Here is a 24,102-nt window from a genome sequence, read left to right on the forward strand (position 1 = left end):
CCTGATGATATAACAAACACTGAACTTAACCTCCCCACAACAAATAACTAGAAAATTGGCAATTTTTAAAAAAATAATTGGTTTCAGACATGGGCTTCCCAGTCGCTCAGTGGTAAAGAATCTGCCTGCCAAAGCAGGAGATGTGGGTTTGATCCCTGGGTTGGGAAGATCCCCTGAAAAAGGGAATGGCAATGTACTTCAGTATTATTGCCAGGGAAATCCCATGGACAAAGGAGCCTGGTGGGCTACAGTCCATGGGGTCACAGAGTCGGATACAACTGAGTGACTTACCACACACACACACACACACACACACAGATATTGGGCTGCAGACAGTGTAGGACTGTGTAATCCCTGAAAGAATGAAAACAAATTATGTGAACCTTTTAGGCACCCTAGCTTCCTGCCTGTAAGCAATTTAAGGGCTATGGGTAGTGAAAAGGAATTTAAACAAAGCCCAGTAGCTTTCCTGAGATGAGGAAATGGAGATCAGTGTTCATGGAGATTAACTTAGATGGGAGTTCTAGGGCAGACTCATGGACAGAAAGGAAAACAAATGAAGCAAAAACCTGATTCTTTGAAAAAGATCATTAAAATTGATAACTTTTAAGTGAGACTGAAAAAGGGAAAAAAAGAAAGACAAAAACTATCAATGTCAAGAATTAAAGATCAGATATCACTAATGATCATATAAGCATTACCAGGATAAAAAGAGAATTATTATAAATATCATTAAACAAACTGGTAACATATAAAGAGGACAGATTTCTTGAAAGTTTCAAATTATAAAAACTGACAAAAGAAATAATAGAAAATCAAAATAACTGTAAATTGATTACATTTATAATTAAAAATATTCCCCCTCTGCACCAAAAATATATTCTTAACATACAAGGCTTTACTAATGAATTCTACTAAACATTTAAGAATAAGACCTCTCCTACAAAAAACCTTTCAGAAAACAGTGCAGTCAGGAGCAATTTTCAATTCATTTCAAGAAGTTAGCATTACTCTCATAGTTACAAGGAAACAAAAATACAGACCAATATCCTTCACAGATGCAATATCCTTAATGAAATTTTAGAAAATCAAATAATATTTTAAAAGAATAATACACCGTAACCAACTGAGATGTATCCCAGAAAAACATGTTTGGTTTAACATGAGAAAATCATGGCAATAAACTAAATAACAGAATACAGGGAGAAAATATGTCCATTGCAACAGATGCAGAAAAGCATTTTCTAGCACCCATTATGATAAAAAGTCTCAGCAAATTATTACTAGAAATGAGCTTCCTGAACTTGATGAAGAGTATCTGTTAAAAAAAAAAAAAAAACGATAACATCATGCTTAATGATGAGACACTGAATGCCTTCCCTCTAAGTTTGGAAACCAGGGAACAATGCCTACTCTTAGCACTTCTATTCAGCATAATACTAAAGATTTTAGCCAGTGCAACAGGACATGGAAACATTTTAAAAGACAGATTAGAATGGAAGAAATAAATCTTTTTTAGCAAATGGCATTATTGTGAACATAGAAAAAAATCTATGCAGTCAACAAAAAGCTATTAGAACTCATGAATTTTGCAAGCCCATATAATACATTAATGTACGAAGAAATCAACCACATTTCTGTAAACCAGCAGTGAATGAATTATTGGAAATGAATTTAAAAACAATACTATTTACAATAGCATCAAAAAACATGTAATACAAAACACTGGAGGCAGAAATTTAAATACAAATAAACAGAAATAAATACTACATTTATATCTCAGAAGACTCATTAAAACATCAGTTCTCTCATTTATTTATAGATTTAACCTAAAGCAATTTTTATTTATGTTAATTCTGTATAATATTATTTATATATTAATTTTATATTAAATGTAGATTTAATTCTAATAAAAATCCCAGCATAAAATTAATTGATTCAAAATATAATATATGGAAATGCAAAAAAGAACTAGTATAATAAGAACAATTTTTAAAAAGAATACCACCAGAGAACTTATACTACCAGATTTCAAGACCTGCTATTAAGCTAAAGTAGTCAACAGAGTATGGCTTTGGATAATGAAATTGCACAGAATAAAGAATACATAAATAGAACAACATCTATATGGTCAATTAAATTAGACAAACATGCCATTAACTCAACAAGGAAATAAAGTATATACAACAAATTATGTTAAAACAACTGAATATCTATGTGGAAAAAATTAAATGTCAATTCTTCACTAACACTTTATACCAAAATTAACTTAAAATGGATTATAGACCTAAAGGTAAAAGCTAAGATTTTCATACTTCTATAAGAAAACACAGGAGAAAATATTCACAAATTTGAGATAGGACAAGATATCTTAAATGATATAAAAATAACACAAATCAAAAAAGAAAAAAACTGAAACACTGCAGTTTTTAAAATTTAACAATTCTGCTCTTTGAAAAATATCAACAAAATAAAAAAGACAAGCTATAACTGATAGAAAATATTTATAGTTCATATATCTGTCAAAGGACTTCTGTTAAGAATATCTAAAGAACTCTTATAATAGCACAATAAGACAATAACACAACTAAAAATTAACAATGATCTGAACAGACACTTTGCAAAAAATATATATGAATGGTCAATAAGAACACGAAAATAATCTTAATATCAGTAGTTTCCAGGGAAATGAAAATTAAGCCCAAATGTGCTAGGACTACACCCTCAGTAAAATGGCTAAAGTTAAAGTGACATACAATACTAAATGATATAGTAAATGATGAACATTTAGAGAAGCTAGAATTTTTGTATACTGTAATTTTGTATATTTGATGGGAGTATAATATGGTATAACCACTTCAGAAAACAGCCAGAGATAAATAGATATCCTATTTATATGAAAGTTGAGAAAATACTAATTTAGTATACTGTGACAGAAAGCAGACCAGCAGTAGGGGGCAGCTTTTTTGTGAAGAGGCATGTAAAGGGACTTTTTTGGATGACAGAAATGTTGCATAACTTAACAGTGGTAATGATTACATGGGTATATAAATGAAAATATACACTTAAAATGTGTATATTTTACTGTATGCTAATTACATCTCAATAAAGTTAGTTTCTAAAAATACTTGAACTTGAGACATTAAATTTTTGGAATAATCCTTAGTTATCACCTTCTCAGATACGTTTATTCTATCACCCAAAGTTTTCAATCATACTAATTATACTATTTTAAAAAATCACCTCACCCCATTTTTACCAAACTGCATTATGTTAAATGTCAGCATTAATCACTGCCATTAATATCTTACCATGTCAATTTTTTATCTCATGAGTTATTAAAATATTATTTTTAATTCTAATAAACATAAAAATATTTATAATATACTTCCTACTTGCAAGCACTCTCTCAGACACTTCATATACATTTTTTCCAAATTCCTATAAATAATCCTGGAAGGTTAGCAACACTACCTTTAAGAAGGGTAACAGGTTTACACAAACCACAAAAGGTTCTAGGCAGTGATGGAATATGAAATCCAACTAAGTCTGAGTCAGTGTTTTCACTGTAATAGCCACCATTCACTGATTTGGGGGAGTACAATAACACTTAAAAGTGCAGAGATATATTTTCTTCATTGCCTCAACTAACGGTTAAGAAACAGAGCATTAAGTAGTGAATATAGTTTTCCTCAAGTTTTTCTAAATGAAGTAAATCAGGTTTTTGTCTCAATTTCCATGGTTCCATGCCAGAGTGTGTGTGTGTATATATATATTAGAGCATAAAGGGAACAATTGTTTTGAAATAATCACCTTCACTATCCAGGTCATCACTTTGACCAAACACACTGTCAACATAAGACTCAGGAATGAAGGTCCATTCATCAAATTTATCAACAATTTCTTCAGAAAAATTCCCATTGCTGCCTGAGCCAGCTCCTTCCTCCACAGAACTTTTCATCTGATATCTGAGCACCATCCTTGCCAGGGTGGATCCTATATCTAAAAATAAAGATATATCAACAACTTCTTAGAAATCAGTAATTACACAAACATAAACATATCAAAGTTCCTTGTATAGTTTCATACTGTTAAGAGAAATTTTTATTCTTACTTTCAAGTCACTTGACAATCATAACTTCTATAAAGTAGCAGGTAATAAACTTAAATTTTTTTAAAGTCATAACAATTTACACAAAGCTTTCATGTAGGTGACAAAATTGAGCCATTATAAAACTAACGACTCATGAAGGGGCCTGGACGTTGAAGCCTCACAGGCCTGTGTTCAAGTTACTTGCAAGTTGTACAGGCTGCCTGAGTGTCAGTGTCCTAATTGGGAAGTACACACAGCACAGGATTACAGAAAGAGTTAAAGAAAATGATGCACATAAAGTTTTAAGAATAACACTGAGGACATAGAAGATAATAAATGATATGCTTATTTTCATAAACTATTTGAAAAGTGATTCATTCTACTAAGAAATCTGATAAGATTTCAAAATTAACTTGCTATTTTACTAAATTTTATTATAAGTGATATAATGAATAAACAAGTTGACACAGTTCTCATTGTCCTAAATATATCCTGGAAATTTTCTTCAAATATTACTCTTATAGCTCACATTACAACATGTGTACATAATTCAGTCAAGTACTACCTGGAAAATACTTTAAAGCTTTGAATTCAAAATGTTTTTTACTCAGACCAGCTGTCAAAAAATTTAAGGCTATGCCCTGCAATATTAGGAAAGACTTGTCAGTACTTGTAACAAATTTCATACAGAACCAAAAGAATACAGTGAGTATAAATCTCCCTTCATATCTTCAAAGGGTCCTCAATTCCCTTCCATTAGAAAACAAAGATTAAAGTTAAGCAGGTTGTTGGCATGAGACTGGCTGAAGTGACAAAACATGGAATCTAATCATCTCGCATTAGTTTCCAAGGTCCCCAAAGGCGATCAGAGAATACATTTCTGGATTTTTTTTCTGGATATACTATTCTCATATTCAAAATTTATGGTTACAATATCCCAACTGTGTTTTCACCAATACTATTAATAACAAAAAAACCCACTATTCTCTGCTTTTTTTTCCCCTTAAGAATACATTTTATCTCTGGACATTTGGATTTGCAAGGTGCTTTTCTCTCAGTGATTGCAAAGCATTACACTGTATGAATATATCGATTTATTATTAATTTGAATAGTTTCTTTGGGAAATATTTAGATTTTTCCCTAATTTTTTGTCATTATGAACAATATTTAATGTGTATCCTTGAACATAATTTTTTGTGCACATTACGAATGCTGTATCAGGGATTTTTATCACTACATTATTTGATTTTAAAAAAGTACATTTGTTGTTGTCCAGTCACTCAGTCGTGTCCCTCTCTTTGCAACTCCATGGACTGTAGCAGGCCAGGCTTCCCTGTCCTTCACCATCTCGCGGACCTTGCTCAAATTCCTGTCCATTGAGTTGGTGATGCCATTCAACCATCTCGTCCTGTCGTCCCCTTCTCCTCCTGCCCAGTCTTTCACAGCAACGGGGGCTTTTCTAATGAGTCACCTTTTCACTCCAGGTGGGCAAAGTATTGGATCCTCATAATCAGTCCTTCCAGTGAATATTCAAGATTGATTTCCTTTAGGATTGACTGGTTTGACCTCCTTGCACTCAAGAGTCTTCTCCAACAACACAGTTCAAGAGCATCAATTCTTTGATACTCAGCCTTCTTTATGGTCCAAATCTCACATCCATACATGACTACTGGAAAAAACATAGCTTTGACTAACAGACTTCTGTTGGAAAGTAATGTCTCTGCCTCTTATTTAATATTCTGCCTAGCTTTATCACAGCTTTTCTTCCTGGGAGCAAGTGTCTTTTAATTTCGTGGCTGCAATCCCCATATGCAGTGATCTTGGAGCCCAAGAAAATAAAGTCTGTCACTGTTTCCACTGTTTTGCCATTTTTTACCGTGAAGTGATGGAACTGGATGCCATGATCTTTGTATTCTGAATGCTGAGTCCTAAGCCAGCTTTTTCACTCTCCTTTTTCACCTTCATCAAGAGGCTCTTTAGTTTTTCTTTGCTTTCTGCCATAAAGGTAGTGTCATCTCTATATCTAAGGGTATGGATATTTCTTCTGGCAATCTTGATTCCAGCATGTGCTTCAACAAGCCTGGAATTTCACATGATGTACTATGCATATAAGTTAAATAAGCAGGGTGACAATATACAGCCTTGACATACTCCTTTTCCAACTTGGAACCAGTCCATTGTTCCATTTCCAATTCTAACTGTTGCTTCTTCACCTGAATAAAGATTTCCAGTAGGCAGGTAAGGTGGTCTGGAATTCCCTTCTCTTGAAGAATTTTCCAGTTTGTTGTCATCCACACAGTCAAAGGCGTTCATGTATTCAATGATGCAGAAGTAGATGTTTTTCTGCCATTCTCTTGCATTTTTATGATCCAATGGATGCTGGCAATTTGATCTCTGGTGCCTCTGCCTTTTCTAAATCCATCTTGAACATCTGGAAGTTCTCCGTTCATGTACTTTTGAAGTCTAGCTTGGAGAATTTCACCTGCTACATTGCTAGCAGGTGAAATGAGTGCAATTGTGTGGTAGTTGGAACATTCTTTGGCATTGTCCTTCTTTGGGATTGGAAAGAAAACTGACCTTTTTCAGTCCTGTGGCCACTGCTGAGTTTTCCAAACTTGATGGCATATTGAGTGAAGCACTTTCACAACATCATCTTTTAGGATTTGAAATAGTTCAGCGGGAATTCCATCACCTCCACTAGTTTTGTTCATAGTGATGCTTCTTAAGGCCCACTTAACTTCACACTCCAAGATGTCTGGCTCTAGGTGAGTGATCACACCATTGTGGTTATCTGGGTCATTGAGTTTTTTTTTTTTTTTCTAGTTTTCCTGTGTATTCTTGCCACCTCTTCTTAATAGCTTCTGTTTCTGTAGGTCAATACCATTTCCATCCTTTTCCAAGCCCATCTTTGCATGACATGTTCCCTTGGTATCTCTAATTTTCTTGAAGAGATCTCTAGTCTTTCCCATTCTGTTGTTTTCCTCTATTTCTTCGCACTGATCATGGAGGAAGGCTTTCCTATCTTTTTTTGTTAGTCTTTGGAACTCTGCATTCACAGGGATCTTTCCTTGTCTCCCTTGCCTTTCACTTCCCTTCTTTTCACAGCTATTTGTAAGGCCTCCTCAGATAATCATTGTTGTATTTCTTTTTCTTGAGGATAGTTTTGATCACTACCTTCTGCAAAATGTTACAAATCTGTGCATATTTCTTCAGGCACTCTGTTTATCAGATCTTATCCCTTGAATCTGTTTGTCACTTCCACTGTGTAACTGTAAGGTATTTGATCTAGGTCATATCTGAATGGCCTAGTGGTTTCCCCTCTTTCTTCAACTTAGGTTCAAGTTTGGCAATAAGGAGCTCAAGATCTGACCCACAGTCAGTTCCCAGTCTTGTTTTTCCTGATTATATACAGCTTCTCCACCTTTGGCTGCAAAGAGTATTATCAATCGGATTTCAGTATTGACCATCTGGTGATGTCCATGTGTAGAATCATCTCTTGCGTTGTTGAAAGAGGAGTCTGCTATGACCCATATGTTCTCTTGGAAAGCTTCTGTTAGCCTTTGCCCTGCTTCTTTTTGTACTACAACGCTAAACTCACCTGTTACTCCAGGTATCTCTTGACTTCCTACTTTTGCATCCCATTCCCCTATGATGAAAAGGACATCTTTTTTTGGTGTTAGTTCTAGAAGGTCTTGTAGGTTTTCATAGAACCATTCAACTTTAGCTTCTTCTGCATTGGCGTTTGGGGCATAGACTTGGATTACTGTGATACTGAATGGTTTGCTGTGATTACTGTGATTACTGTGCTATTGAATGGTTTGGACAGCAAGGAGATCCAACCAGCCCATCCTAAAGGAAATCACCCCTGAATATTCATTGGAAGGACTGATGCTGAAGCTGAAACTCCAATACTTTGGCCACCTGATGTGTAAAACTGACTCGCTGGAAAGGACCCTGATTTGGGGAAAGATTGAAGGTGGGAGGAAAAGGGGACGAGAGAGGATGAGATGGTTGATGGCATCGTTGACACAATGGACATGAGTGTGAGTAAACTCTGGGAGTTGGTGATGGACAGGGAGGTGTGGCATGCTACAGTCCATGGGGTCACAAAGAGTCAGGCACTACTGAGCAACTGGACTGAAACTGAATGGTTTGCCTTGGAAATGAACAGAGATCATGCTGTCATTTTTGAAATTGCACCCAAGTACTGCATTTTGGACTTTCATTGACTTTGAGGACTACTCTAGGGATCCTTGCCCACAGTAGTAGGTATAATGGTTATCTGTATTAAATTCACCCATTCTGGTCCATTTTAGTTCACTGATTCCTAAAATGTCAATTAAAAAAGTTACATGTACTTTATTAAAGTACCTGGATGTACATTTAAAATATTAATATTGTTCAGTCACTAGGTCATGTCACTTTTTGTGACCCCTTGAATTGCAGCATGCCACACTTCCCTGTCCTTCACTGTGTCCTAAGTCTGTGATGCCACCCCCTCCATCCATGGAATTCTCCAGGCAAGAATACTGGAGCAGGTAACCATTTTCCTCTCCAGGGACTCAATTCAGGACTCTAACTTGGGTCTTCTGCATTGCAGGTGGATTTTTTACCATCTGAGCCACCAGGGAAGCCCCATAACACTAACAGATACTGCCAAAGTTTCCTTACAAAAGGACAATTTGAATTTATATCAATAATGTGTGACATTCCTGTTTCCACTTATGCTTATCAACATAATTTATAACCAAATTTTTCTATTTGAAATGCACTAGTATAGATACTAATGATAAGTCACAACTTACTACATACAAGACCTATATTAACTAGAAGACACATCCTTAAGTAAAATGCAAAATATACTAACTTGAAAACACAAAATACATATGTATATTTCTACACATATATTTTAATTCATATGCAAGTCCATGGAAAAAAAATAATCTACATTGATTACCTATAGGTAAAACAGTAAGTTACTGTTATTTTCTTCCTTATGTTATTTAAGTTTTTCTGTTTTTAAAGGCACATAGATTATTTTATAATAAAAACTAAAATACTTAACAAAGAAAGGTAACTTCACAGAAAGATCTCAGTTATGATTTATCTTTATAAAATATGGATTTGCTGGATCATAAGGAACTTAAATACAAGGTCAATTTCAAGCATTTCATGATCAAAAAAAAGAAAAAGCTAAGCCTTCACAATATTTTTGCCTTAAGTTGTACCAAATGGAATGAAAACTAAAGGATTAGTGATTTTTAAAAATACTACTAAAATTAATCCTTCTATAAAAGTTTCTTGGAAATCCTTACTTGTCTCTTTTCTTAAATAAGATGTCTTATCTGGAAATAAAGGACCAAGCCAGGAAGGGTCAATTTTTCCCATACAAAATCCTCCAAGACAGATGCTACTATTGGCCAGATCCAGGGCAAGCCTCCTCAAGAGTAAGCTGATTATTTGGCTGTTGCCTTTCCCAATGCTGATTGTCAGAGCTTTCCGAACATCCTGCTCACGAGATCCACTATTCAGTAGCAATTCTACCAGTTTGGGACTGCTTGCTTTCTCACATACCTATCAAAGAAAAAGAGAAGGTAAGCATATATATATTTTAAAAAATCGTTTTTCCTTTATAATACTGGTAATCAAACTTGGTGTGACTTTCCCCTACATCTTTAAATTTTCAGTTCAGTTGCTCAGTTGTGTCTGACTCTTAGCAACCACTGACGTCAGGCTTCCCTGTACGTCACCAACTCCCAGAGCTTGCTCAGACTCATGTACATTGAGCTGGTGTTGCCATCCAACCATCTCATCCTGTCAACCCCTTCTCCACGGTCTACAATTTTTCACAGCATCAGGGTCTTTTCCAATGAATCAGTTCTTCTCTCAGGTAGCCAGAGTATTGGAGCTTCAGCATCACTCCTTCCAGTGAATATTCAGGACTGATTTCCTTTAGGATTGACTAGTTTGATCTCCATGCTGTCCAAGGGGCTCTCAAGAATCTTCTCCAACATTACAGATCAAAAGCAGCAATTCTTCAGCACTCAGCTTTCTTTATGGTACAACTCTCACATCCATACATGACTACTGGGAAGACCATAGCTTTGACTATATGGACCTTTGTCGGCAAAGTAATGTCTCTGCTTTTTAATATGCTATCTATGTTGGTCATAGCTTTTCTTCCAAGGAGCAAGCATCTTTTAATTTCATGGCTGCAATCACCATACGCGGTGATCTTGGAGCCCAAGAAAAGAAAGTCTGTCACTGTTTCCATTGTTTCCCCATCTGTTTGCCATGAAGTGATGAGATTGGATACCATGATCTTAGTTTTTTGAAAGTTGACTTTTACATTGGCTTTTTCACTCTCCTTTTTCACTTTCATCAAGAGGCTCTATCGCTCTTCTTCAGTTTCTGGTCTTTAAATTTAGAATCAAACAAAATAAGGCAAAACTCATTCTTGAGGTAAAATTAGGAAAATAAAGTAGGATTAGCACCATAACTATCAGAGCAGCATAAATTAAATCTGCCATGTGAGAGCCCGTCACCATGAAGAAGACAACATGTTATGAAGTAAAACTCATAGGCTTGAAGTCAAAATACCTGAGGCTCCATCAATTTACACATTTCTCACACTTTCTGGACTTGTTTGCTTATTGGATGATATCTGGGAAACTGATACCTTAACACAGCAAATGCTACTTCATTTACTTGGCAAATGCCTTCCCTTCATTTGTGATATAGATAACTAAGTGTGCATATAAATATTAAATTCACCAATGTCACATGCAAAGGACAGTCATCATTCACTGGATTTCCAGGACAAGAATTTGAATTTCTACAAGGATATATGTTGTCTCTCAGTTTTCTACCTTACCCTGAAAGTTATGTTTTCAAAGCACGTCCTCAAAGTGGGTTAACACGGTAACTGCTACAAAAACCAGAGTGACCACAGTAAGCAGAGAAAAGCCTTAGCAACCTGCAGCATAGCACACTGGCCCAACCCCAGCTAAAGCTTCTGAAAGGCAATGGATTCTAATGTTATTAACTACAAGAATGAAATCATAAGTAATAAAATTATGATGTCAGATACTGTGCTACCTTCTATAAACACATGATCTCCAATTATTTTTTAAAAGCCCTATGCCATAAAAAGTATTACTCCCATTTTATAGATGAATATTTAGGAAAAATATGTGGTTTGTCCAAAATCTTAGAGCTGCTTAATAATACACATGGATTTGAAATCACATCTGCAGATTCCAAAGCTTGTGGTCCTTTCACAACCTAATATTAATGATTTAAAAAAGAAATATATATCTATTTAGGTTTTCTGCCTATTTTTTAACTGAGTGATTTGTTTTGATGATATTAAGCTTCATGAGCTGTTTTTGTAAATTTTAGAAAAATGTGCAGAAGACCGAAATAGACATTTCTCCAGTGAAAACATACAGACAGTCAAGAGATACAGGAAAAGATGTTCAGTATGTTAAACTAAATAGAAATGCAAAGCAAAACTACAGTGAGGTATCACCTCACAACAGTCAGAATGGCTATCATCAACAAATCCACAGAAGATGACTTCCCTGGTGGTTAAGGGGTTCAGTGGTTAGGAATTCACCTGCCAAGGTAGGGGATGTGGGTTTGAACCCTGGTCCAGAAGATTCCACAAGGTTTACAACTAAGTTCATGCACCCCAACTACTAAAGCTTACACGCCCTAGAGCTCATGCTCTGCAACAAAAGAAGCCACCACTACAATAAGTCCACACACCACAACTAGAGAGTAGCCACCACGTGTTGTAACTAGGGAAAGCCTATGTACAGCAACAAAGGCAGCCTAAATAAATAAATATATATATATATATATATGTATTTTAATCCACAAACAATAAGGGAACCCTCTTACATTGTTGGCGGGAATGTAAATTGGTGTAGGCACTGTGGAAAACAGTATAGAGGTTCCCTAAAAAACTAAAAATAGAGCTACCATATGATCCTGCAATCCCACTCTTAGGCATAAACCCAGAGAAAAACATGGTCCAAAAGGATATATGCACCCCAAAGTTCATTGCAGCACTGTTTACAGTAGTCAAAACATGGAAGCAACAAAAATGTCAATCAACAGAGAAGCGGATAAAGAAGCTGTGGTACATATATGTGTTGGAATACTGCTCAGCCATTAAGAAGAACAAAATAATGCCATTTGCAGTAACATGAATGGAGAAAGAGAAATATTGTATAATGTCAGTATATGCAGAATCCCCCCAAAATAATACAAATGAACTTATTTACAAAACAGAAACATACTCATAGACTTAGAGAATAAATTTAGTTACCTGGGAAGGAGGGATAATTAGGGAGTTTTGTATTGACTGTATATATTGCTATAGTACTTAAATAACCAAAAAGAATCTACCATATTAAAAAAAACATGGAGAAGGGACGTGAGAATGATACAGACAAGATGAGATTAGACATGTATTGATAATTCTTGAAGATAACTGATGGATTCGTATAACTGATGGATTCATAGGGATTTATTACACTACTCCTTCCACTTTGGTGTATGTTAAAAATTTTCTATAATAAAGAAAGTTTGAAAAATTAAAATTAGTTTAAAAAGAAGTGTTTTTTTTTGTTTGTTTGTTTTTTTTTAAGGAAGGAGCAGAGATTAATCTGAGGTGATGGTTCCTGTGGGCCAAAACCTGTCTCTTCCCACCCCTCTAACCACCAGAGAAGCCAGAGGTGGGACCTAGAGCCTGGCACCATCCAATGTGGTCTACTGTGTGCCTAGTCACTCAGTTGTGTCTGACTCTTTGCGACCCCATAGACTGTGGCCCGCCAGGCTTCCCTGTCCATGGGAATTCTCCAGCAAGAATACTGGAGTGGATTGCCATGCCCTTCTCCAGGGGATCTTCCCAAACCAGGGATCGAACCCAGGTCTCCCACACTGCAGGCAGATTCTTTACAGTCTCAGCCACCAAGGAAGCCCAATGTGGTCTATTAAGCAACTTGAAATAAGCGTCAAATGAGCTGTAAGAGTAAAATACTCCCTGGATTTTGAAGATCTGGTATTTTAAAATGTAAACTATCTCATTAATAATCCTTATACTGATCACACGTTGAATACTTTTGATACATCACAAACTCATCTAATAATATTTTGAAAATATTGATTAAATGAAATATATCATTAAAAGCCTAAATAAATAAAAGGAAAGATCTTAATATTCAGGGTACCAGGTCAGGGGCAAAAGTTGGTTGAGGGAAATTCCTGAATTCTTCATATTTAATGTGTGTCCAAACATATTTGGGGGCTCCATAACCACTGTAGATGGTGACTGCAGCCATGAAATTAAAAAATGCTTGCTCCTTGGAAGAAAAGCTATGTCCAACCTAGACAGTATATTAAAAAACAGAGACATTACTTTTACCAACAAAGGTCCATCTAGTCAAAGCTGTGGTTTTTCCAGAAGTCATGTATGGGTATGAGAGTTGGACTATAAAGAAAGCTGAGTGCCGAAGAATTGATGTTTTTGAACTGTGGTGTTGGAGAAGACTCTTGAGAGTCCCTTGAACTGCAAGGAGATTCAACGGGGTCAATCCTAAAGGAAATCAGTCCTGAATACTCATTGGAAGGACTGATGCTGAAGCTGAAACTCTAATACTTTGGCCACCTGATACAAAGAACTGACTCATTTGAAAAGACCCTGATGCTGGGAAAGATTGAAGGTGGGAAGAGAAGGGGATGACAGAGGATGAGATACTTGGATGGCATAACCAACTCAATGTACATGAGTTTGAGCAAGCTCTGAGAGTTAGTGATGAACAGGGAAGCCTTGAGTGCTGCAGTCCATGGGGTCACCAACAGTCAGACATGACTGAGTGACTGAACTGAACTGAACATGTGTCCAAGAAGTTTGAGGGGACAGTGCTCTGGTTTGATGGAATCAGCTAAATGCCCACCAGCCTTCAGGAATACCCCTATCTTCAATCTGTTCTCCCAAGAATCGCTATAGTACTTTTCTAGTCTAGATATAATCAAGTCATTGTACTATTTTAAAATCTTCTAAAACCTTTTGCTCCAGGACACTCCCTCAAATACAACATGCAGTTTTTCAAACCTCATTTATGCTATTTCTATTGCCTCCAATGTCTAATTTTGTTCTTCATCCAGGAAAAAAAATATTTATTCTTGAAGGAATAGCTTTAAAGTCTCTTGCACTAAGTCCTTGCTATAACCTCCCAGGCTACACACCCTTCCTCCTCAGGAGTCCATCCCATTTTGTTTAACACAGCACTTAGCACACTGAACCAGACATGTTTATCTGTTTGATAACTAGCATGAAAGGCATGGATGCTACTGCAATTCAATTTGTACCTCTGTAACCTAGCACAATGCCTACAGAATATATTTAACTTAGCAAACTACTAAAATCCACAGGAGTCTGGCAGGCTACAGTCCATGGGGTCGCAGAGTCAGACACAACTTAGTGACTGAAAAACAACAAAAAATCCACTAAGGGCCCACAGGAAATTTGAAAGGAAGGAAGGAAGGGAGGGAAGGAGAGGCCAAAAAAACTCAATCACAAATGCCTTCTCTTGGAGTCCAGAAAAGTTTTATCTCTAAATTATGATATTTACTGCCTACCTTCTATTAGGGTGATTTATGTTTTACTCCCTTATCTTCCAAGTGACACTTTGAAACTATCTTGAAGCAGGACACCCCTTTTATATTCTTTACTAATTATCTAGCAGTGTGCTTTCCAAAGAGAAGATGCTCAATAGATTTTAATAGCAGAATTTTCCTTGGGGGACCCAAACTATCCAAGATGATTTCTGATATATGGTGACATGAAAAGTAAAAGTGAAAGTTGCTCAGTCGTGTCCGATTCTTTGTGACCCCATGGACTATACAGTCCATGGAATTCTGGAGTGGGTAGGTAGCCTTTCCCTTCTCCAGGGGATCTTCCTAACCCAGGGATCGAACCCAGGTCACCTATGATGACATGAAGAGAGAAACATTTGTCTTTTATACCAGATAAAAGAATAAAATAAAATTAGGAAAATAATTCATGAGAGGGAAAAAAAAAAAAAAACTGCTCAGATACCTTGGTGCTCAAACAGTAAAAGAATCTGCCTGCAATGTCAGCGACGAAGGTTTGAGCCCTAGATCGGGAAGATCCCCTGGAGAAGGAAATGGAAACCCACTCCAGTATTCTTGTCTGGAGAATTCCATGTAACCCTAGAGGGCTACAGTCCATGGGGTCTCAAAGAGTTGGACATGACTAAGAGATCAACACTTTCATACACAGTTCTGTATTTTAATAATGGGGATAATTCAACTATATATAATCAAAGTGCAACTTACTATCTTTCCCCATCTTCTCTCTCATACTCTAATTTATAAATAATACAGCTCACAATCAAAGCCAATTACTTTAAGCTAGCATTCAAGAATGAATGTACAACCCTCTCCCCTACCACCACCACTATCATGAATCTGTTATGTAAACAAGCAGGCACAAGAGAGGCAGATTTTCCACTACTTACCTGGAAAGTTAAAGTTAGTCCTCAGGCAAGTTACTTAATCTTTCTGTGCCTCAATTCCTCACATGCCTAATAAGATAAACCCCACTCCAGTACTCTTGCCTGGAAAATCCCATGGGCGGAGGGGCCTGGTAGGCTGCAGTCCATAGGGTCACTAAGAGTCGGACACAACTGAGCGACTTCACTTTCACTTTTCACTTTCATGCACTGGAGAAGGAGATGGCAACCCACTCCAGTGTTCTTGCCTGGAGAATCCCAGGGATGTGGGAGCCTGGTGGGCTGCCGTCTGTGGGGTCACATAGAGTTGGACACAACTGAAGCGACTTAGCAGCAGCAGCAGCAAGAGTACTCCTCAGGTTGTTGTCAGGATTTTACTAAGTAAAGGACTCTGACCAGGGCCCAGGTGGCAATGAATACCACAGAAGAGCTTGCTATTATTTTTATTCAGAATTCACTATACTTGCTCTTCCCATCATGACCTGATAAGTCTTATTTTCATGTCTCTATTCATGCATTTTCATACCCAATATTAATCCTCCCAAAACCTAATAAGATTAACTCCGCCCTTAATAATATAACACTGGTACCTGGCTAAGTCTTGACTATGCTACTTTGTACAAAATAAGGTGTGTTCAAACAGTCTACTCACAAAAGTCAATGTTTACTATTTGTTAGATATAAATAATCTCTGACAACTAGGATAAATTATTTACATTTAAAGATCTGATTTTAAGAAGAAAAGATATAAATAAGCACATTAAATTCAAAAGAATTTGGGAAGAAGAAAATAAAAAGCCTTTTGTACAGAAAGATTTGAATAAATTGAGAGAAAAGTAGAAAGCAGTCCCTGAGCAGAATGTAGAGTAACTGTACTTAAGGGCTTTTAGGTGTGTTGTTTCTCTACGAAAGACCTGGAGGAAGCTCCCTTTCAGTTCTCTGGCATATCCAAGTAACATTAACACAATGATCCGAAGATCACACAAAAGAAATACAATAAAAACATTAAACTATTGAAGGAAATGATTCAATTACTTTTAATAACAGAGAAGCAACTATTTTCAACGTTGCCTGCTTAGATGAAACTTGACTAAATTTAAATAATCTGATTATGTATTTGGTTTTAATGAATAACTTAACTGTGCATGAAAATGAGTTACATGTTCAATTTCTTTTTATGTAGATGGCTAAGTAGTACTACCTTAATCTTACGGCTGACAAATTGATTTGAACGCATAGGTGAGTGGAAAATTAAATAAAGTGAGGCTTTAGAAGCAAATTATTGAAAAACACAGCACTCTGTTGCTTATTTAAGAATGCATAGTGAGTTCAGTTCTGTTCAGTCACTTGGTCATGTCCGACTCTTGGCAACCCCATGGACTGCAGCACACCAGGCTTTCCTATTACCAACTCCCAGAGCTTACTCATACTTGTGTCCATTGAGTCAGTGATGCCGTCCAACCATCTCATCCTCTGTTGTCCCCTTCCTCTCCCACCTTCAATCTTTCCCAGCATCAGGGTCTTTTCCAATGAGTCAGCTCTTCACATCAGGTGGCCAAAGTATTGGAGTTTCAGCTTCAGTATCAGTCCTTCGAGTGAATATTCAGGACTGATATCCTTCAGAATGGACTGGTTGGATCTCCTTGAAGTCTAAGGGACTCTCAAGAGTCTTCTCCAACACCACAGTTCAAATGCATCAATTCTTTGGTGATCAGCTTTCTTTATAGTCCAACCCTCACATCTATACATGACTACTGGAAAAACCATGCCTTTGACTAGACAGACCTTTGTTGGCAAAGTAATGTCTCTGCTTTTTAATATGCTGCCTAGATTGATCATAGCTTTCTTCCAAGGAGCAAGCATCTTTTTTGTTTTCTTTTGTTTTTTGTTTTTGTTTTTGTTTTTGTTTTTTAATTTTTTATTTTTTTTAAATTTTAAAATCTTTAATTCTTACATGCGTTCCCAAACATGAACCCCCCTCCCACCTCCCTCCCCATAACATCTCTCTGGGTCATCCCCATGCACCAGCCCCAAGCAAGCTGCACCCTACGTCAGACATGGACTGGCGATTCAATTCTTACATGACAGTATACATGTTAGAATTCCCATTCTCCCAAATCATCCCACCCTCTCCCTCTCCCTCTGAGTCCAAAAGTCCGTTATACACATCTGTGTCTTTTTTCCTGTCTTGCATACAGGGTCGTCATTGCCATCTTCCTAAATTCCATATATATGTGTTAGTATACTGTATTGGTGTTTTTCTTTCTGGCTTACTTCACTCTGTATAATTGGCTCCAGTTTCATCCATCTCATCAGAACTGATTCAAATGAATTCTTTTTAACGGCTGACTAATACTCCATTGTGTATATGTACCACAGCTTTCTTATCCATTCCTCTGCTGATGGACATCTAGGTTGTTTCCATGTCCTGGCTATTATAAACAGTGCTAATTTCATGGCTGCAGTCACCATCTGCAGTGATTCTGGAGCCCAAAAATCTAAAGTCTCTCACTGTTTTCATTGTTTCCCCATCTATTCGCCATGAAGTGATGGGCCAGATGCCATGATCTTAGTTTTCTGAATGTTGAGTTTTAAGCCAACTTTTTTACTCTCCTCTCACTTTCATCAAAAGGCTCTTTAGTTCTTCTTTGCTTTCTGCCATAAGGGTGGTGTCATCTGCATATCTGAGCTTATTAATATTTCTCCCAGCAATCTTGATTCCAGCTGTGCTTCATCCAGTCAATAAGGCATATTAAATCGCTACATAATTGCTTTGTTTGGAAATATTATTATTTAGAAAATATACATAGGGTTACCTGAATACTACTGCAAACTAAAATTTATACAGTGAAGACAAACTGGAAATGATATTTAATGTACTCTGATACTTAATTGAATTTCTACTGTATGTACAACAGTGAGTTAGATATTCTGAATGATACAAAGATGAACATTGTATATCTCTACCTTCACACAACTCAGAAACTATAAAGAAGTGTACAAATATTGTCATGGGTTTACACAGCAAGTAAATCTTTATTTTGTATGGAGGTCAGGAAGTGTGGGAAGAGCTTTATTGAGGACAAATAATTTGGTTTATATTTTGAAGGCAGAGCAGAAGAATTAGATAGATGTGTTTGCGCAGTGCGTGAGGGAAGGGAGAGAAGGAAGGCACGACCTCAGTGCTACTCTACTGCAGGATGGCCCACAGCAGGGCTGTCAATGTGAACAGGCCCCAGAGTGTGCAGTGCACAGGCTACGAGGCCTCCTGTGGTAGCCCTGAAGGCAGAACTTTCTAGAGAGAGAAGTTGAAAACAGAAAGAAAATACTTAAAAGGTGAATCGAAACAAAATATAACAGTGTGTTGTGTTCCTGGAGAGTGATTCACACAGAGATGCACAGTAGGAGACACGTTTAAAAGTTATTTATCATCTTAACAAAGTGGGTAAACATGTAAAGGGAATGATTAGATGATAATGCCTAAAGAAATACCCTATTTCTGAAGCTCTATGAATCTAAACCCTACTACAAAATACAAGCAATTGGGCCACAAACTGATAAATTCTGTAATGAAGAATCATACGATGTAGGTAAGAGCTATACAATAGCAGGGTCACAGAAAAAAAGACAAAAGTGAATCTTTGAATATTTACCTGACAAATCAAAGAAGTTGCTTCTTTTGCTCGATTGGCATCTGCTCCCAACAGAAGCAGGCATTCAACCATGATGCTGTTATTCTGATCACATGCTTTCTCCAGCATCACACTTTTTAACTCATTATCAACGGCCAATTTTGCAAAGCACTTGCAACAAAGGTTTAGAAACTAAAAAGAATGGAAATGAGGATTAGAGTCAGCAAAATGTGTAACAGTTAGAATACAGGTAAAAAACATTGTACCTGTTGATCCTTTTGCTCCATGATACTGGAGGACAATTGATGGAATATTACTGAATCAAAGGAGTAATCCACCAGTAGCTTGGAAAAAGACACTGACAATTCCAGTATTGTCAAGACTGTCTGAAATCCCTGAAAGTGTGACAAAGTTAATAATAACAAGATAATTATGGACAAAAAAGAATAAACAAATGATATAAAAGCGAGACTGTATATAGTCCTTAAAACTTGGAGTGTTCACTTAGGTAAGTAGATACATTTATTGGGCTTGTACTTTAAAGCTGTAAACTTTGAAACAATGTAATAAATACACCTTGCTCTCTCATTACTAAGAAATAAGAAGATGTACACAGAGAATAAAATGCTAAACTCTCATCTAGCCAAACAGGAAAAAAACCTAAAACACCTAATTAGCCAAAATTTGGCTTTTAAAGATTCCTTGCCTAAAGCCATACCTACAGGTTGGAAGTTAGATATTAATCAGGATTAGACAGCAGAGTCAGCAGTGCCACAAACCCAAATAAATCAGTGACTTGAGTTCTTTAATACAAGACTGCAGATCAAGTTCTATAAAGAGGCTAGCACTCCCCCCAACAATTTTTTGTGCTATCTTGTGAAATTTTAATCTCAGACAAATGTGAGCTCCTAGACTGTGTTCATCTTGAGAACATTTTAGAAAAGCTCTAAAGACACTCTGAGGTTTACATCCTTTTAGCAAATCATTTATAAGGAACTGATCAGACACACCATTACTTTTCAGAACCACTCAAAAAGTTGTCTAGGCTCTATCTATATGATGTTTGAAAGAAAGAATTAACTTTAGACTTGCCTATTTTATACCTTGGGTACATTCATTCACCAAAGATCAGTTTTACTTTTAAAATGTTCATCTTTCCAAAATATATTAATGAGATCATCTAAATGTTAAAAATTATTATTTTGAGCTCTTGAGATGCTAAGTTTCTATAAATGCTTCCTAACATTTGACAAGAGAAGCAGTCTGAGGGGCATGTGGTCCACCCACCTCTAGAGCAGAAGTCCCTGCAGACAAACGAAGGCAGCAGCAAAGCAGATAATACAAACACAGAGAAGGCAGATAATCCAAACTCAACAGCTCACAAGCACTGAACTGGTCAAATAAAGTATGCTGGCAGGCAAAATTTAGCCCACTGGTCAACAGTTTACAATCTCTACATAAAAATCCTAAAATTTATGCCTGCTGCTGCTGCTGCTGCTGCTGCTAAGTTGCTTCAGTCGTGTCCGACTCTGTGCGACCCCAGAGACGGAAGCCCGCCAGTCCCCTCTGTTCCTGGGATTCTCCAGGCAAGAACACTGGAGTGGGTTGCTATTTCCTTCTCCAATGCATGAAAGTGAAAAGTGAAAGCGAAGTCGCTCAGTCGTGTCCGACTCTTAGCGACCCCATGGACTGCAGCCCACCAGGCTCTTCCATCCATGGGATTTTCCAGGCAAGAGTACTGGAGTGAGGTGCCATTGCCTTCTCCCAAATGAATAAATACTGAGGGAGAGCTTCATACCTGCACAAAATAATTTACCTCAGATTACTTATAATCAATTCTGTCTTGGCTTTAGTCAACCTAGGTTCAGGCACATTACAGAAAGAAGATATATAAAACCCATTGTTGGTTCTAATCTAGAAATGCTATATGTTCAGCACTTTATAATTTAAAATCTTACATGCATTTCCCCATTTACTAATAATATTTGTGCAAAGATCAGAGCTTAGACATTTTCACTTCTGGCCTATGCTGCCATTTTTGAAAATATTTGCTGAGTATGGTTTATGAAAGTTGTAAACTTCATTACCAAAAACACTACAACCAAGGTAGAAATTCTTTAAAAAAAAAAAAAAACTTGTTTTGTTAACATTAAAATAAAAGTACTCTGAAACAATTTACTTCATCTTCCCTGAATTAATCCTAAACCAATATCTTGGATTCTTCATAGACAGCTAATATAGATTGCATTTTAAATTTTGCTTAATGAAGAACATTTAAAATATTGTTTCACTGGAAGAACAAAATTAAGGGGAAAAATTACTAAGTAAGCATCTCAAATAAAACAAAGAGAATGACAAACTTCATAATAATTGTAACTTTTATTTATCTAAAATCTAAGCAAATAAAAGTCCCTTGGACAAGAAGGGGATCAAGCCAGTCAATACTAAAGGAAATCAACCCTGAATATTCACTGGAAGGACTGACACTGAAGCTGAAGCTCCAATACTTTAACCACTTGATGCAAAGAGCTGACTCATTGGAAAAGACCCTGATGTTGGGAAAGATTGAGGGCAGGAGGAGAAGGGGATGACAGAGGATGAGCTGGATCCACTGACTCAATGGATATGAGTTTGGGCAAACTCCAAGAGATAGTGAGGGACTGGGAAGCCTGGTGTGCTTCAGTCCAAGTCCATGGGGTCACAAAGAGTTGGACATGACTGAGCAACTGAAAAACAACAAAGATAATAAAGATCACCTAGCTGAAATTTCTTTAGCACATGCTCTGCTTTTTCACAGAAAAGACAAACGTACTAATTTGAGAGATTTAGTAATGAAACATAATGATATTTTGAAATTCAACCCAATTCTCTTCATCTACTATAATAAAAATACTATGAAATGATAAATGGCTTTCAATTAACTAGAAAATACTCATTAATGCTAAGTAGGAGTTACATCAGCTGCTCTGAAAAAGAAATCTGTACAAGATCTCGATTCCCTTCAAGATAAAGCACATACTTTTATCTGTACTTCACCAATATCCTTAAATCGTTGTAGGGTGGAAATCAGAATTTTTGCCAGCAGATGCCCAGTTCCCATGCATAAATTCTTCTTTGTAATCAAACATCCTATAAGACTTAAACCCAGACACTGAATTTCTAGAAAAATAAAAGAAAAAAAAAATAAAATGTACTGTTTTAAATCTCAAAACAGAAGAAAAAATTTAAACATGTTCAACTAATAGCTAAAGGCCTATAAAAATCTAAATCCTGACTTCAGTTGTACCAACCTTGGTCATCTGGATACATCTGCAGTGTATGAAGCACCGAATCAATAGCACCTTCCAGGGATAATACCTCTAATGCATCAGGAAAATGTATTATAGATGATATTACTTTTAATCCACACTTCTGAATCCCAGGATTTCCAATGAACTAAAAGTCAAAAGGATAATTAAGAAAATTTGCTGTGTTAAAAAATGAATTCCAATACTTACCTTAGTTAAAGTCAGATTATAGGCTGATGAAACATAAACTAAGGAGTCCAAATAAAATTACCATTCTTGATTCTGCCTTGTATCACTAATTACTTTTATTTATTATTAAGAATAAGAGTTAACATTTTTTGCACTTATTAAGTACCTCTTCTTCACCAGGCACTGTACTAAATAATTTCACACGGTTTTCTTTTCAGAGCATCCTTATTAAATATATACCAACATGATTCCTATTAAAAGATGAGTGCATTGAATGGAGACTGTACACTGCTGAGAAGATACCAAGTCAAAGACATTTGCCGTCACAACCTAAACTCTGAACCATAAAAATGCAATGCTGTCCCTCATCATAGAAAATACTAACTGAGAATTTACTCTTTATATGTTTACATGCTATACTTCATTTATTCCCCATCAAGTTTCATACAATAGGTTCACCAACTTTAATGATGCAGGAAAAAGAGCTCAAGTCACATAGCTAAAAATTGTCAGGATTAGAACTTCCCTGGTGGCTCAAACAGTAAAGAATCTGCCTGCAATGCAGGAAACCTAGGTTCGATGCCTGGGTCAGGAAGATTCCCTGGAGGAGGGCATGGCAAGCCACTCCAGTATTATTGCCTGGAGAATCCCGATGGACAGAGGAGCTGGATGGGCTACAGTCCATAGGGTCACAAAGAGGCGGACATGACTGAGCAACAAAGCACGGCGCAGTCAGGGCTAGTACTTTAATATAAATGTTTCAAGAATCTTAATCTCTTCCAACCTTTTAAATTCAATTCTTCCAGAATTTGATATTATTGGACAGTTATTCTAATAGAAGCCACTACTTTTCCGAGGCCATCCTTCTCATTGACTAAGAAGAAAACAATCAACAACACACTTTCCAATCATGTGACAATCACAGTCACACCTCCTCTCTTTCAATGTCTGTGACATTTACCTAACTCTTACACTCTGTTTTTCCATGGTGCTCTTCATGATGTTCTAGGTGGTCACTCACCTAGAGCCAGACATCCTAGAGTGTGAAGTCAAGCGGGCCTTAGGAAGCATTACTACAAGCAAAGTTAGTGGAAGTGATGGAATTCCAGCTGAGAGATTCAAAATCCTAAAAGATGATGCTTTAAAGTGCTAAACTCAATATGTCAGCAAATTTGGAAAACTCATCAGTGGCTATGGGACTGGAAAAGTTCAGTTTTCATACCAATCCCAAAGAAGGACAATGCCAAAGAATGTTCAAACTACTGTACAACTGTACTCATTTCATATGCTAGCAAGGTTATACTCAAAATCCTTCAAGCTAGGTTTAGGCAGTATGTGAACCAAGAATTTCCAG

At 36.6% G+C, this 24,102-nt stretch overlaps 1 protein-coding gene across 2 annotated transcripts in view; it reads right to left on the reverse strand.

The window, feature by feature from the left end:
- LRRK2 (leucine rich repeat kinase 2) overlaps positions 1-24,102 on the reverse strand; it is a 213,323-nt gene that overhangs the window by 129,171 nt on the left and 60,050 nt on the right. For both annotated transcript variants that reach the window (XM_018047920.1, XM_018047919.1), the window contains 6 exons: positions 22,563-22,707; positions 22,292-22,431; positions 19,539-19,667; positions 19,294-19,464; positions 9,410-9,668; positions 3,814-4,002 (listed from right to left, as the gene is read on the reverse strand). In XM_018047920.1, the coding sequence (XP_017903409.1) occupies positions 3,814-4,002; positions 9,410-9,668; positions 19,294-19,464; positions 19,539-19,667; positions 22,292-22,431; positions 22,563-22,707 (1,033 nt within the window). The remainder of the gene's footprint in view (positions 1-3,813; positions 4,003-9,409; positions 9,669-19,293; positions 19,465-19,538; positions 19,668-22,291; positions 22,432-22,562; positions 22,708-24,102) is intronic.

The sequence above is a fragment of the Capra hircus genome, chromosome 5 (assembly GCF_001704415.2).
Source record: "Capra hircus breed San Clemente chromosome 5, ASM170441v1, whole genome shotgun sequence".
NCBI lineage: Eukaryota > Metazoa > Chordata > Mammalia > Artiodactyla > Bovidae > Capra > Capra hircus.